The following is a 14757-nucleotide window of genomic DNA, read 5'->3' as shown; positions in this document are numbered from 1 at the left end:
GATAAAAGTGAAGGGGAATAACAAAATATTCAGGCAGCTTTATTTGCCCAGGTTTAGCTGTTCTGTGCTTCAGTTGTACCAGAGGTATTCTTTGTTATAATCATCATAATTTTTAGGCCAATTTTCACTGATTTTGTTTAAGTTGCTGTTTCGTGTATGAATACATGTTAAAGTCAGAAAAGATAAGACTTCTTGATAACCCTGGTAGCCCATGGGTGAGATTGTTTTATCGGTCTACACTAATAACTGGAGCTGACTTATTTCCTCTGGGATTGCCTAAATGACCATGCATTGTAGCTGGAATTGCTGTTGCTATCATAGTAGAAAAAAAGATGGTAATGGCTGTGAATCTGAGCAATTGCTTGTGAAATGCCAGTGGATTAGAGCATATGTTTCAAAAGATGCCGCTTTGTAGTCCAAAAGAAGGGGTATTTTACTATTTGAGCAGATGCAGCTTCTGCAGTAGCAAAGTTGTCTTAATTCTGGAATGAATTTTGCTGCCTCTGTATTCTGTCTCTGTATTTTTCCTCCTAGATTTGAGTTCCCTAATTGCAGTTTTTCCTGCATGGTACTTGAAACCAAAGTCAGCTAATCTTGGAACCTTGTATGATACATTAAAAAGGACTGCAGTTTCTTCCTTTAACACGTTTCCAATTTATTGAAATGCAGATATATTAGGGCTCTATTTAACATTTAATACTTTAAATACAACTATCAACATTCAGGTGTTTAATTTCAGACAAAATTGACAGAGGATAATACTTTGCATTTAGTTAGTATATTATATCCAAAATTTGTGAGAAGGAAGATACTACATAGAACATCCCTTCAACCCACCCCAGCAAAATCTTGACAGTACTCAGTTGAAGGATTCCCAGTTACATCAGGACTTTGTTGTTAAGCTAGCTGAGCAATTTCAGAAGCAAAATAGTATTCAGGAGGTGGTGAATTCATCGGCACAATAAAATGAGCGTGAGGACATTATTTCTACATTGAGCTCAGCTTTTCCAGATGAAGCTGGTTTTACAGATGCTTGTCATTCAAGTTGTGGACCTGAGCAACATGACATAATGTAAAAGCCAGCCCAGCTTTGAGCTGTAGGTTGTACTTACACGTCTTCCTGAGATCGCTTCCAACGTATTCTATTTTTGTGAGTTTCTCCTGAAATGTTACAGCATTTATAGCGTGATTCATAAAATGCAGTTAAATATATCAGTTCATGTGTTTTAGTTTTGGTTTTGCAAGCTTGAGTTGTTGCTCATGAGTTTGCCTCATTATAATAACAGTTTGCCTACTACAAGATAAGGGTATATGGATTAGTAGTGCCACTGCACATGCCAGCTTGTAGGAAGAAGAAAATACATGTTGTCTATAGTCAGCTTTATTCTGTGAGTCTAGAAACAGCAGCATACCCTTCCTGAATAAAAAGTGAGACTGGGTTGAGTCGGAAAGTCTTAGCAAAATTTCTAGGACATAAAACCCAGTCTGTTTTTGTTTCAGTGAAGTTAACATGTACAAGTCTAAATGAAGCAAGCACAGTATCAGAGGTGCAGTAGGTTACAGGATGACCTGACATTTCAAAAAAGTTTATGATTTGATTGAAGCTATAAATAAATAGGGTAGATTTTTTTAAACAGCTGAAGCTTCTTTCTTTGACTATGCAAAGTACCTCTACATGCAGATTTCGCTTCACAAGCAGCGTTTCAGTGTTTAATTAAGCTCAAAGAGAAAAGATATTTGGCTAATTGCAGAAGCATTATCTCTTCTTTTGCTGTAGCTGAATAATTTATAGTCACTGAAGATCTCTATTTGTATCTTGTTTTTGTTCTACATGACGAAAGAGGTAATATCAAATTTTAAGCAGTGTATCAGGTCTGAGATTGCCCCTGAGTTTTTCATATTCTTGATGTGAGTTAGTTCCTCTTCAATTGTGTAAAGCTGTTAAATGCACACTTCCCACTTTTACTAACACTTGTTTATCAATTACAGTTTTCCAAAGTCATGTATGTTCCCCATTGTGTTTGTCTTTGAAACTGGAACATTTTGGGTGGTTGGAATCTTGAGCTGCTTTTAAGCTGAAAAAAATCAGACCAGTATCAGTGAATGTGAAAGATCTTTTTGAATGTCTTCTTGAAATTCTGGTTACAAAGAGGATACAAGAATGGATTCAAGGTGGAGTTCACATAGCCAAGCCATATAGTGAACATGTGTAACTGTGAAAATCTTTCATGCCCATGGAAAGCTATTACCATAAACAATACAAAATAGGGAATCCAGCACAGCATAAAGGCTGCCATTATGACCCCTAACTGCTTAGCTGCTTTCCTCTCCCTGTTCACATGCAGTCCTTGAGTGTGTGTTTTGGAATGAGCATGCAGACTTTGCCAGGCTTCCCTCAGGTAAGACAGTCCTTTGAAATCCCTGTTCTCAGTCTTTTCCTGAGGACTGCCAGCTCTGTCAGGGTTAGGACTGGAGTGCTCTCCGTTAGGTACCTCATCACTGAAAGTCTGGCTGTCTGATGCATCACTTAAGTCACTATCTTGTGAGCAAGGCTCCTCTTCAGTTTCCTTCTCTTCTGTTACACACACATGCTTCCTTCCTGCATTTTCCTGGCCTGGCTCAGACTGGGCAGTGGTGAGAGGGAAACAGCCCCATTTAAGGACTTTCCTATTACTCTTGCCAACGAATGCCTTTGAAGACTTGTCAGGATTACTGAACTGAAGCTCTGCCTCCATATTTTGAGGCTGAGGGGAGCTTTCTTTATATTTGGGAGGGCTGTTCTCATCTAAGATTTGATTTTGGAAGCAAATGTTTTGCTTGTCCTTTGTCTTACGATGATGTTTGGAGTTTTTTTCTGAGACAGACTGATGTGATCCATTGATGAGCTCTCGGTGTTGACAGTGTTTTCTAACAGCTCTGAATATTTTATAGTAGAACCACAGCATCATGATAGAGGGTATGTAGAAGTTCACAATGGCTGTCAACACTTTAAACCAGGTGACTTCAGAGAATTCAGTTTCACACTTGGTTTCAGTTACTTTCCTTTTCCCATCATTAGCAAAAACATGCCATCCTAGGATTGGAATGACCCACATGAAAGAGAGCAACCAAACCCCCAAAATCATTAATGAGGCTCTCCTTTTTGTTCTATACTTGAGATATTTCAGTGGTTGCTGAACTGAACGATAACGATCAATGCACAATATGAAGAGATTGAAAATAGATGCAGTACTGGCCACATAATCCATTGACAGCCAGAACAAACAGGCTGGTAAGCCTAGAATCCACTGAGAATTGAGGAGATAAACAATGTTTAGGGGCATAACAGCTGAACCAACAATCAGATCTGCAATAGAGAGGCTGACAATGTATAAATTGCCAACAGTTTGCAGCTTCTTTTCAGTTTTCACAGCACATAGTACTAATATATTCATAACAATAGTGATGAGTGAAATGCTTCCCAGGAACACACCTAGAACAGCTGGTTGACTGATAGTTGAGTTGCCTGTAGTGTTTTTTGACATCTTTTGCACAGGAACACAGAATGAAAATCAGAGAAGAGGTCCAGGTCTTGGAAATTCAGTCTTGGTTTACTCTCCTGGATGAAAATAAGTGCTGGATTGCTTTGTGATTTTTATTTCCACAACTGTAAAAAGGAAAAGAGATGTGCTCAATCACTGTAGTACTAAAATAAAACAATAAAACTAATCTGTGCTTATGCTCAGCACTGTCCCTTTTAGGGCTCTCCCAGATAACATGGTTTTACAACATTTTAATTTGTGTTCTATGAAAAGCACTGGAGCAAGCTCCATGAGCCAATCCACAATGGTTTGCAGAGGTGTTTCATGGGGCTTCATGTAATTCTGACCACAGAATCTGGAGAAGAAATTTCCATTCTCACTGTTTGTTGTGCTTTAAGTCCATCAGTAATTCAGAAAAACCACGCAGCCTTTCGCTCACTCCCTCTCCACTTCCTCCCCCTGCTCCCAGAGGGATGGGGAGGAGAATCGAAAGAATGTAACTCCCACGGGTTTTGATAAGAGCAGTCTGGTAACTAAGGTATAACACAAATCACTGCTGCTACCACCAATAATAATAATGATAAGGGAATTAACAAGGGAAGAGAATACAACCGCTCACCACCCACTGACCGATACCCAGCCTGACCGAGCAGTGATCTAACCCTTCTGAGTAACTGCCCCCAGTTCTACATCCTGGGCATGACGTGCTGTGGTATGGAATACCTCTGTGGCTAGTTTGGGTCAGGTGTCCTGTCTCTGCTTCCTCCCGGCTTCCCCTTCTCCCTCGCAGAGCATGAGACTCACAAAGTCCTTGGTCAGAGTAAACATTACTGAGCAGCAACTAAAAACATCGGTGTTAATCAGAGCTGTTCCCAGGCCGAAAGTCAAAAACACAGCACTGCACCAGCTACTAAGAAGGAGAAAAATGACTGCTACTGCTGAACCCAGGACACTGTTTTACCTTATTATACCTCATTAAAGTGGTAATGGCTTTAACCTGCCGAAGGGGAGACTGAGATGAGCTCTTAGGCAGAAGTTCTTCCCTGTGAGGGTGCTGAGGCACTGGCACAGGGTGCCCAGAGAAGCTGTGGCTGCCCCACCCCTGGCAGTGTTCAAGGCCAGGTTGGACACAGGGGCTTGGAGCAACCTGCTCTAGTGGAAGGTGTCCCTGCCTGTGGCAGGGGGTTGGAGCTGAATAAGCTTTAAGGTCCCTCCAAACCGGTCTGTGATTCAGTGATCAAATAGCTATCATGAACCTTAACATAAAGTACATATTGGCAAACCAATTTAAAATGTGTTGATATAAAGCAAATTAACATGTTTTGTACTAAATGGTTTTCAACAAACTAGTGATTATTTACAGATTGCATCTAACAGGCTGAGAATAGAGCAGTTGGGTTTAATTATCCACCTGTAATAGGGTACCATATCATAGGATCATGGAATGGTTTGGGTTGGAAGGGACTTCAAAGATGTCAAATGACAATGCATTCCAAGCAATAAAGACTCCAGCCAGTACACACGTTTAGCTGAAAAAGTCTCAAACAACTCTTAAGGTCACATCCGGTGCCTGTGTTTTCACCGATAGGAAGTTGTTCAAATTACATATAATGAGTGATCTCTTCCTACCCCCAGATTTCAAACATTTAAAGATGGCAGCCCTATTTTATTTCAAATACAAACTAATAAAAGTTCAGGGAAAACAATAGGATGTTTCAGGATTAATATGCATCTTGCAGCCTCTTAAATGTATATAAATATAGGGTCTTTTAGGCTGAAGTCTGCTAGTTGTTCAGCTGCCCAAGAAACATATGCAAGAAGTGTCCTCCCATAGCTTTGAGAGGCCGTGTCACTCCAACACACCTGCTGTTGCTGTTTGCTGTATTAAAGTGGAAAGTAAATTGGAAATAAGAGGAGTTGGGACTAAACACATGGCAAACCCTTACTTTATGCTAAGAAATTATTTTAATTATTAATCTTTAATAGATGAGCAATCTTTATTTGCTTAGAACTTTGGCATCAGCCATGTGTAAAGCCTTCAGAATGGAAATTCTTTAAAATCTTCTGTATCCCCATGATTAGAGTGCCCAAATTCCAGTACATGCACTGCAGCTAAAAAAACAAAAGGATAACCTACTAAACACCCACCATGGCATGTACAAAACCTATTTTACAGTGTTTTCTAGTCACATTCATCTCTACATCCTATTTTGCAGGCACTATCAAGGAGTGGGAAATGTCATTTGTACAGACACAGTTGTGTGTAGCTTTATGGTGACTTTATCTGTATCAAGGAACAACTGTAGGAGCATACTTCACTTGTGAATGGAGGTTATGTATCAGAGTATGGAACTCTGTCTGGGGACAGGTGAGCAGTCAACAGAGAGTTTGTGGGTCAGGGTTAAAGGGAGAACAGCTATGGGGGACATCACTGTGGGGATCTGTTACAGACCGCCTGATCAAGAGGAATCTGCGGATGAAGCACTCTATAGACAGATAGGAACAGCCTCACGCTCGCAGGCCCTTGTCCTCATGGGAGACTTGAACCACCCTGATACCTTCTGGAGGGACGGTACGGCCCGGCACAAGCAATCCAGGAGATTCCTCGATTGTGTGGAAGACAACTTCCTTCTGCAAGTAATAGAGGAGCCGACAAGGAGAGGTGCCAAGCTTGACCTTGTGCTCACCAACAGGGAAGGGCTGGTTGGAAACATGACGCTCCAGGGCAGCCTTGGTTGCAGCGATCATGAAATGGTCGAACTCGAGATCCTCAGGACAGTGAGAAGAGCGTGCAGCAAGCTCAGTGCCCTGGACTTCAGGAGAGCAGACTTTGGCCTCTTCAGGAGCCTGCTTAGTAAGGTTCCATGGGATATAGCCCTAGAAGGCAGGGGAGCCCAAGACTGTTGGTTGATATTCAAGGATCACCTGCTACAAGCTCAGGAGTGTTGCATCTCAACTAGAAGGAAGTGCAGGAGGAGGGCCAGGAGACCTCCCTGGATGGATAAGGAGCTGCTGAGGAAACCTAGAGGAAAAAAGAGCCTTATAAAAGGTAGAAGCAAGGTCAGGTGGCCTGGGAAGAATACAGGGTGTTGTCCGGGAAGCTAGGGACCAGGTTAGGAAAGCTAAGGCCCAGAGCAGAATTAAACTTGGCTAGGGATGTTAAGGATAACAGGAAGGGATTCTATAGGTACATTGCAAACAAAAGACAGACTAGGGACAACATGGGTCCCCTCTGAAAGCTATCAGGAGAACTGGCTACCCTGGGTTTGGAGAAGGCTGAGGTTCTTAATGACTTCTTTGCCTCGGTCTTCACTGCAAAGGCTCTGACCACAGCACCCAAGTCTTGGAAGGCAGACGCAGGGACTGTGAGAATGAAGACCCTGGGCCCACTGTAGGAGAGGATCTGGTTCGAGACCATCTTAAAAACCTGAACGTACACAAGTCCATGGGACCTGATGAAATCCATCCGTGGGTCCTGAAGGAGCTGGTGAATTTTTAAGTGAATGTTAAGTGAATGTTAAGCCACTGGCTATCATATTTGAAAAATCATGGCAGTCAGGTGAAGTTCCCGACGACTGGAAAAAGGGAAATATAACCCCCATTTTCAAGAAGGGGAAAATGGATGACCCAGGGAATTACAGACCTGTCAGTCTCACCTCTGTGCCTGGCAAACTCTTGGAGCAGATTCTCCTGGAAGGCATGCTAAGGCACATGGAAAACAAGGAGGTGCTTGGTGACAGCCATCATGGCTTCACTAAGGGAAAATCCTGCCTGACCAATTTAGTGGCCTTCTATGATGGGGCTACAGAACTGATGGACAGGGGCAGAGCAGTTGACGTCATCTACCTGGACTTGTGCAAAGCGTTCGACACTGTCCCACACGACATCCTTGTCTCTAAATTGGAGAGACATCAATTTGATGGGTGGACCACTCCGTGGATAAAGAACTGGCTGGATGGCCGCGCACAGAGAGTTGTGGTCAATGGCTCAATGTCCAACTGGAGACCGGTAACGAGTGGTGTCCCTCAGGGATCGGTGTTGGGACCGGTCTTGTTCAACATCTTTGTCGGTGACATGGACAGTGGCATTGAGTGCGCCCTCAGCAAGTTTGCTGATGACACCAAGCTGTGTGGTTCGGTTGGTACGCCAGAGGGAAGGGATGCCATCCAGAGGGACCTCGACACACTTGTGAGGTGGGCTGATACCAACCTTATGAAGTTTAACCATGCCAAGTGGAAGGTCCTACACCTGGGTTGCAGCAATCCCAGGCACAGCTACAGGTTGGGCAGAGAAGAGATTCAGAGCAGCCCTGCAGAGAAGGACTTGGGGGTGTTGGTCAATGAGAAACTTAACATAAGCTGGCTTCAGTGTGCGCTCGCAGCCCAGAAAGCAACCGTATCCTGGGCTACATCAAGAGGAGCGTGACCAGCAGGTCAAAGGAGGTGATCCTGCCCCTCTACTCTGCTCTCGTGAGACCTCACTTGGAGCATTGTGTGCAGTTCTGGTGTCCTCAACATGAAAAGGACATGGAACTGTTGGAACAAGTCCAGAGGAGGCCACGAGAATGATCAGGGGGCTGGAGCACCTCCCGTATGAAGATAGGCTGAGAAAGGTGGGGCTGTTCAGCCTGGAGAAGAGAAGGCTGCGTGGAGACCTCAGAGCAGCCTTCCAGTATCTGAAGGGGGCCTACAAGGATGCTGGGGAGGGACTCTTCATTAGGGACTGTAGTGACAGGACAAGGGGTAACGGGTTCAAACTGAAACAGGGGAAGTTTAGATTGGATATAAGGAAGAAATTCTTTACTGAGAGGGTGGTGAGGCACTGGAATGGGTTGCCCAGAGAGGTTGTGAATACTCCATCTTTGGCGGTGTTCAAGGCCAGGTTGGATGAGGCCTTGGGTGACATGGTTTAGTGTGGGGTGTCCCTGCCCATGGCAGGTGGGTTGTAACTGGATGATCTTAAGGTCCTTTCCAACCCTAACTATTCTATGATTCTATTCTATGATTCTAAGATCGTAGGCCTTAATTGTAAAACGTGTTATGTTTTACATTTTCTAGCACAAGCATAGTAACTCAAGTATTTGCAATAAAAGGGAAAAGGGAGAGAATGTAGATGTAAGGAAAGCCCCTTTTCAATGTTGAGTAGTTATGCTATTCCATTTCTAGAAATTCTCTATGCCTTTGGTGTCTTCTGCTTCCCAACTGCAAACTTCATGAGCTGATCTGAAGTCCAAAAAAGGATTAATAATATTTTAAGTTTTGGAGCTTGTGATCTGTTGACAATTCTATCTCCAGGGTATATAAGAAAAATGTCCATGAGGGTGATACATATTTTCTGCCAATTTTCTCTTATGGTGCTTGTCTGAGTTCATGTTCTGGTAAAGCTGTTAAAGCAATGAGGAAGGAAACTGAGACCTTAGACATAGCACCTCAAATAATTTACACAATTGAAGCTGAGATATGCAATTTCTCATGCTTGTTCTAAACATAATCAAAATGATTCAATGCAATAAATTATTCAATATTCAGTATTTCATATTGAAATTAAATAAGTCAATATTTTATGCTAACTTTATCTCTTTCTTATTCCAGTAATCATGGTTAAAGCTAGAATATTTGTGTGCTTTCTTCTATGAGGTCAAATTCTTCCTTCCTTACACCTTAATTACAATGCCTGGTCTTATGGAAGAAGGAAGCGTGCTTGGTAGCAGTAACATCCATAGACAGAGGGAATATGTACACTGTGGGGTATGAGCTCCAGACCTGTATTCTGTAACACTGTGTTCTGTACAGCCTTTGGGTTCTCTCGTGAAGTTTTTCAGTGACAGCTAGTCACAGATGTGAGAAGATCAGAGAGGCCTCAAGCATCTCCCGTTTGAGAGCAAGAACAGAAATTACTCCGTGGATCTTAAACCAACATGTCTGGTCATGAGAAGTATTGCGTGTGATGCCTGAGAGTCAGCCAGTCTGCCATTGTCTTTCCACAGCTACACACTGTAACCTGTCTGCTTGTCTTAAATATATGGTCAAGGCAAGAAGTTGATGTTAATTGCTTCAGGGATCTCATAAAGAAATGACTGATTTTCACCCCCACATATTTTCATTTAAATTTGTAAATAAAGGGAGAGAAAGCAACTTTAACTGAGTCTTCAACAGAAAGAATAGCAGTGAAGAAAGGTAGCTGATTAGACAGCTCTTCTTGGTTGTCTGTGAATGTATATGGAATAAAACATGGAACAGGATAAAATAAGTGATGCTGACTGCTTCCCAGATTTTCTTTTAGCACTGCTGCAGTGAGATAGGGTATGATTTAGGAGGCAGCCCGCTTCAGAACTTGATCTGAAGTACTTCTGCTCCAAAGGAGGCACAAAGGTCTAGTTTTTCAACCCATGCTCCACTTTTATTAAAATGTCCTTTATTAAATGACAAAGCTTGGTTATGTTTCTGTTTGGAAGAGTTTGTACATGCTATAACAATCCAAGAATGATGTCGAGAGATGCAAATCATTTGAGAAAGCTAAGAACAAGAAAAAATTGAGGGTATTGTGTTTGCTGTTTTAAAGGTAACACTAACAGGCACTCCATATTTATAATAATTTATAATTTATAATGTAATTTTCATCACAGTGTCATTTGAGCAGTTCATAGCCCTGATGAATTTTATCTTCTCTGCTTTGTAGAGAGCTGGACCTGTACTATTAGTTTTTAAAGTGAAATTAAGGAACAGGAAAACAGTGACCTCATAGCAGCCTTCCAGTATCTGAGGGGGGCCTACAAAGATGCCAGAGAGGGACTCTTCATCAGGGACTGTAAATGATAGGACAAGGGGTGGTGGTTTAAACTGAAACAGAGGAAGTTCAGGTTAGAATTACAGCAGAAGTTCTTTACTGTGAGGATGGTAAGGTGCTGGCACAGGTTGCCCGAGGAAGTTGGGAGTGCTCTGTCCCTGCCGGTGTTCAAGGCCAGGTTGGACAGAGCCTTGGGTGACATGGTTTAGTGTTGAGGCGTCCCTGCCCATGGCACAGGGTTGGAACTGGATGATCTTAAGGCACTTTCCTTTCCAAACCAAACCATTCTGTGATGCTATGATCTGCAGTATTAATCACTGGAATGGGCTGGCAAGAACCATTTGTTCTTGTCTAGAGTGAGTAGATCGTGAGACCAAATTAGGATATTGAAGCTTTACAGTAACACTACATTTTCTCTGCTGAAAGATTTGTGGTTTTCACATATGATCTTTTGCAATGATGACTTTATAATTATTCTTGCACCAAACAGAGTTTTGTTAAGCTCTGAGTAATTTATGTTTTGGAGTATGTTGATGAGAAAAGAAGCCACTCTTAAGTGGAAAGGGTCTCCATGCCTGCAGCATGGTACAAGGGAAAACAGTAAGCTTCTCCTAAGAAGTAAGAGTGACAGCACACAAAAGAGCATGCAGAGAAGTTTGATTTAGTTGCAGAAATGTTACATTATTGGTCAGTGCCCTGTAATACTGCTCTGTATTTGGAGCTTTGGCCCTTCTGTCACGGTGTTGCCCCCTAAACTTAGGTTGCATGTTACACCACTGCCACTCTTTGGTAGAATTAGAACATTTTGCCACAACTTTGTACACAGGAAGGTAACTAGAAAATAATAAGCCTTGCTCCATATCATGGAATTCACTGATCACCTCTTCTGTGCTTTATGAAAAATTATAATCCACAGGGTTTTTTTCTTAAAACTTCCTACCATCATCATTAGTAGTTGATGGTACAAAGTACCAGCAGCATTTAGTCATCCTGAGAGCACTGTCATTTGCAATAGCAGCTTCTTGTTCTTTGTTGAGGCACACACCATTTTGTAGTGGCTGTAGACTGTGGTATATGTACCCCAGTTTGGGAGCTACTGGTTTAACTCCTTATCTGTAACTCAGTTCCCAGCAGAGGAACTGCAGTAATACTGAATAAATGTGTTGTAACATTTGGATGGTTTCACTCTCGTTTCACTGAACCAAAGCTCACTAATACAGAGCAGATTTTAAAGGAAACAGTCAGCCTAAGACCTTGGGTAGCTCTTTGGGATTTCTAAAACCTGAGCTCACCAGGAAATGTCTTCTTTAATTTTTACTGTCTGTAAAGAGCTTTTTCTACAAGGAAAATCAGCAATCAAGACTTGTTTATTATTGTGTCACAGTGAAAATTCTTCCCAGGAACAAGAATCTCCTGAGAGATGCGAAGCGGATGCCTTCCTGACTCATTAGTGCAGGTGCAACCTATTAAGCCTTACTAAGTGGGAGTTAAGTCTCTAGAAACAGATGCTGGTATATCTCTTATGGATAGGTTTTAAAGAAACCACAGCTACAACAGGCAAAGGCTAAACTAGAACAGACTTCTTGTTCATCTAAGTTCAAGGCAGAAGGTAGGATTTGATTTCAGATGACCTCTGTTGATTCTGTTGCACTTAAGAAACCTATTAAACTGCATAATCTGAAACTTTAGTGTCTGGCCTGTCAAATTTTGGCAATCCTACTGAATTGTCCTCTTCCACTCACATTTTAAGGGCAGTGAGAGTTATAAATGAATCTTTTACAATGTGAACATAGTGAACATCCTGACTTATAAATACTTCTATTCCTTGTTTCTGTTATGATTTTTCTTTGTGAGAAGAAACTCTTAAAGCATATTTAGACATCTGGCTGTCTAGTTTTGGATGAACTTGTATTGCATGCATTTAGTGTTAGAGAATTTTTAGTGGTTCTTGATGTAAACGCTGTCTTGGGGAAAAATGAGGTCAGAACTAATGTAGCAGATAGACACTAGTGCAGATGTGCTGAAATCTACTTCACAGACTAGTCTGCAGAGAGAAAATTGCTGTCTGAGTTGTTGGAGTGGTGATCTGCATACTAATTTCAGGAGCTGGGTGCTCTGGGAAACAGTTCAGGTCTCCAGTGTGCCAGTAGTGATTGGTGAAGGTACTATTCTGGGGAGAGTGAAAGCAGGCAGCTTGTTTCTGAAGGCTTCTCCACAGTTTCACTTCCAAAGAGAGTGTATGGTCCAATCCTACAATTATTGCATTTCTTTTTCTCCTCCTGTTCAATCACTTGGCCTAACAGTGTGGTGAACAGGCTGTACAGTTTCAGAGCAAGAACAAAGCAGAAGGGAAGGAGCAAAGTGGTTACATCCTCATTCCTAAGACATATTTATTCAGTTATCTCTGGGAATGCAAATGGTAACTAATTTTAAAGTAATTTAACTGAAGGCCCCTTGAAATCCTTGTTCTGAATGGGCAGGATGCTGTGAATGGTCTTCTAATGCTTAGGACAGCAAGTGTGGACCACTGAATGCACCATTGCAAATGGGCTAGAGCAAGGTCATCACTTCTGCCCTTTTATACAGGAGCTGTATTGCTTGGCAGTGGTCTGGTCTGTGCAGTCAAATTTGTCTTTATTCCTCTAACTTGGATGGTGATGTTCTAAGGAGCAAGCAGACCTTATGAACATCAAGAAGCGTTCCATACTTTTTTTAGAGAGCCTCTTCGGGAGCCTGGTAAGGTTCCATGGGATATAGCCCTAGAGGGCAGGGGGGCCCAAGAATGTTTATTGATGTTCGAGGATCACCGCTACAAGCTCAGGAGTGTTGCATCCCAACTAGAAGGAAGTGCAGGAGGAGGGCCAGGAGACCTCCTTGGATGGATAAGGAGCTGCTGAGGAAACTTAGAGGGAAAAAAAAGGCTTATAAAAGAGGCTTATAAAAGGTGGAAGCAAGGTCAGGTGGCCTGGGAAGAATACAGGGATGTTGTCCGGGAAGCTTCGGACCAGGTTCTTGCTCTCAGTAGTGTAACCAGAGTGCTGTCAAAGCTCCTTTCCTTGAGACAGGGCAGTCTGTCCTGAGAACTCCATTCTGGGTTTGGTGTTTGCCTTGTGTTCCTCTGTGTTCTGCTTTTCTATTGTTGTTGCAATAATTGTTATTTGGTCATCTGAGATGATAACAAGTACAGTTTTCACTATATGGTTCATATATGATGCTGAGTATGTGTGAACCCAGAGGTATATGGTAGGTATTGTTTACAATATACAAAAAAATCCCACAAGACCTAAGGAGGAGCTGATCAGAAGGGGTATCAGAGCATCACTTCTGCTGAAAATGATGATCAGAGGAGCAGTGGCAATCTGTCAAAGCCAGAAACTGAATCCAGAGTACCAATATTTTAGTCTAAGGACGTGTTCACATAACTAGTAATTTGCAATAGACAGCAAAATATCAAATACCTGCTCAGAAAATACAGTTGTCGTTACTATGGAAGGTATATACCCAAGAAATGAATCTTAATGTGCATTCAGAATGCTTTCCTGCATAGCGAAATCCTTGCGTGAACAGAACATAGTGACAGCAGTAGCATTGACTTGTATAGGCATGCATGTCCTAATTCATTTGCAGAGATGAGAAACAGCTTCATGCCAAATAATATTTGAAATATGAAGAGGCTATGCCAAGCTGGGAAGCTAAACACCAAAACTGCATACAGTCCTGTGAAGCCTGATTTGGTGTAGAGGGGTTAGAAGCTGGACCACTCTCCAAAAACATAGAGAAGTAGTCAAAGGCTAGTGGGTAGAAGTGAAGGGCAAGGATATTTTTAATACTCTTTTCTTCTTTAAGGAATGATGACCATTTGTGCCATGCAGTCTTACTCTAGGTATGTCCTTACCTATAAACAGCTTATCATTAATACTCTCAGATTTTACATACTGTTTATGCAAAAGTCCCTTCGAAATTGCTTTTCCCTGCTGTATTTATGATGTTGATTTCACTGCATGTCATCTCTTTTCTGTTCTTATGTTTAGAACTCACAGGTAGTGTTGAAAGCCTAAGTGAATTACAAAGTTCTGCAGGCTCGCACAGTATCTACTAATCCATGACATTGTTCTGGATTCCTAACGTTATTTTTTTAGGCTGAGAATTGACTCTTTGAGAGCATCACTTTTTCCATGCACAGCTAAGGACAGAGTGTCTATGACTTTGATATTTTTGCTCTGGAGTTTGCATACTCCAGATCACATTCTGCTTATTTGAATTTCCATTGTTCCAGTACTGATGCATATTCAACCATGTTTTGTAACTCCTGGAGACATAAATCAAGAGTTGAAAGCAGGCATGGAAAGCAAAGGATACTATTAGAAGGTGTATTTTCCTGTGCATTTCAATACATCCTGCTTTGTGCCAAAGCCATGATGTTCTCTTTTTTCAGTCCTCTACTGCAGCT

General features: G+C 42.0%; 1 protein-coding gene across 1 annotated transcript; it reads right to left on the bottom strand.

The window, feature by feature from the left end:
• Nucleotides 1–2096: 2096 nt before the first annotated feature.
• HRH1 (histamine receptor H1) lies at nucleotides 2097–3524 on the bottom strand (the record flags this gene model as incomplete). Its single annotated transcript, XM_080625746.1, has 1 exon — nucleotides 2097–3524. One exon carries the CDS (start codon nucleotides 3522–3524, stop codon nucleotides 2097–2099), a length of 1428 nt encoding a protein of 475 aa, XP_080481872.1.
• Nucleotides 3525–14757: the final 11233 nt, after the last annotated feature.

The sequence above is a fragment of the Psittacula echo genome, assembly GCF_963264785.1.
Source record: "Psittacula echo genome assembly, chromosome: 9".
Lineage (NCBI taxonomy): Eukaryota > Metazoa > Chordata > Aves > Psittaciformes > Psittacidae > Psittacula > Psittacula echo.
This window is presented reverse-complemented; position numbering and strand designations above follow the sequence as displayed.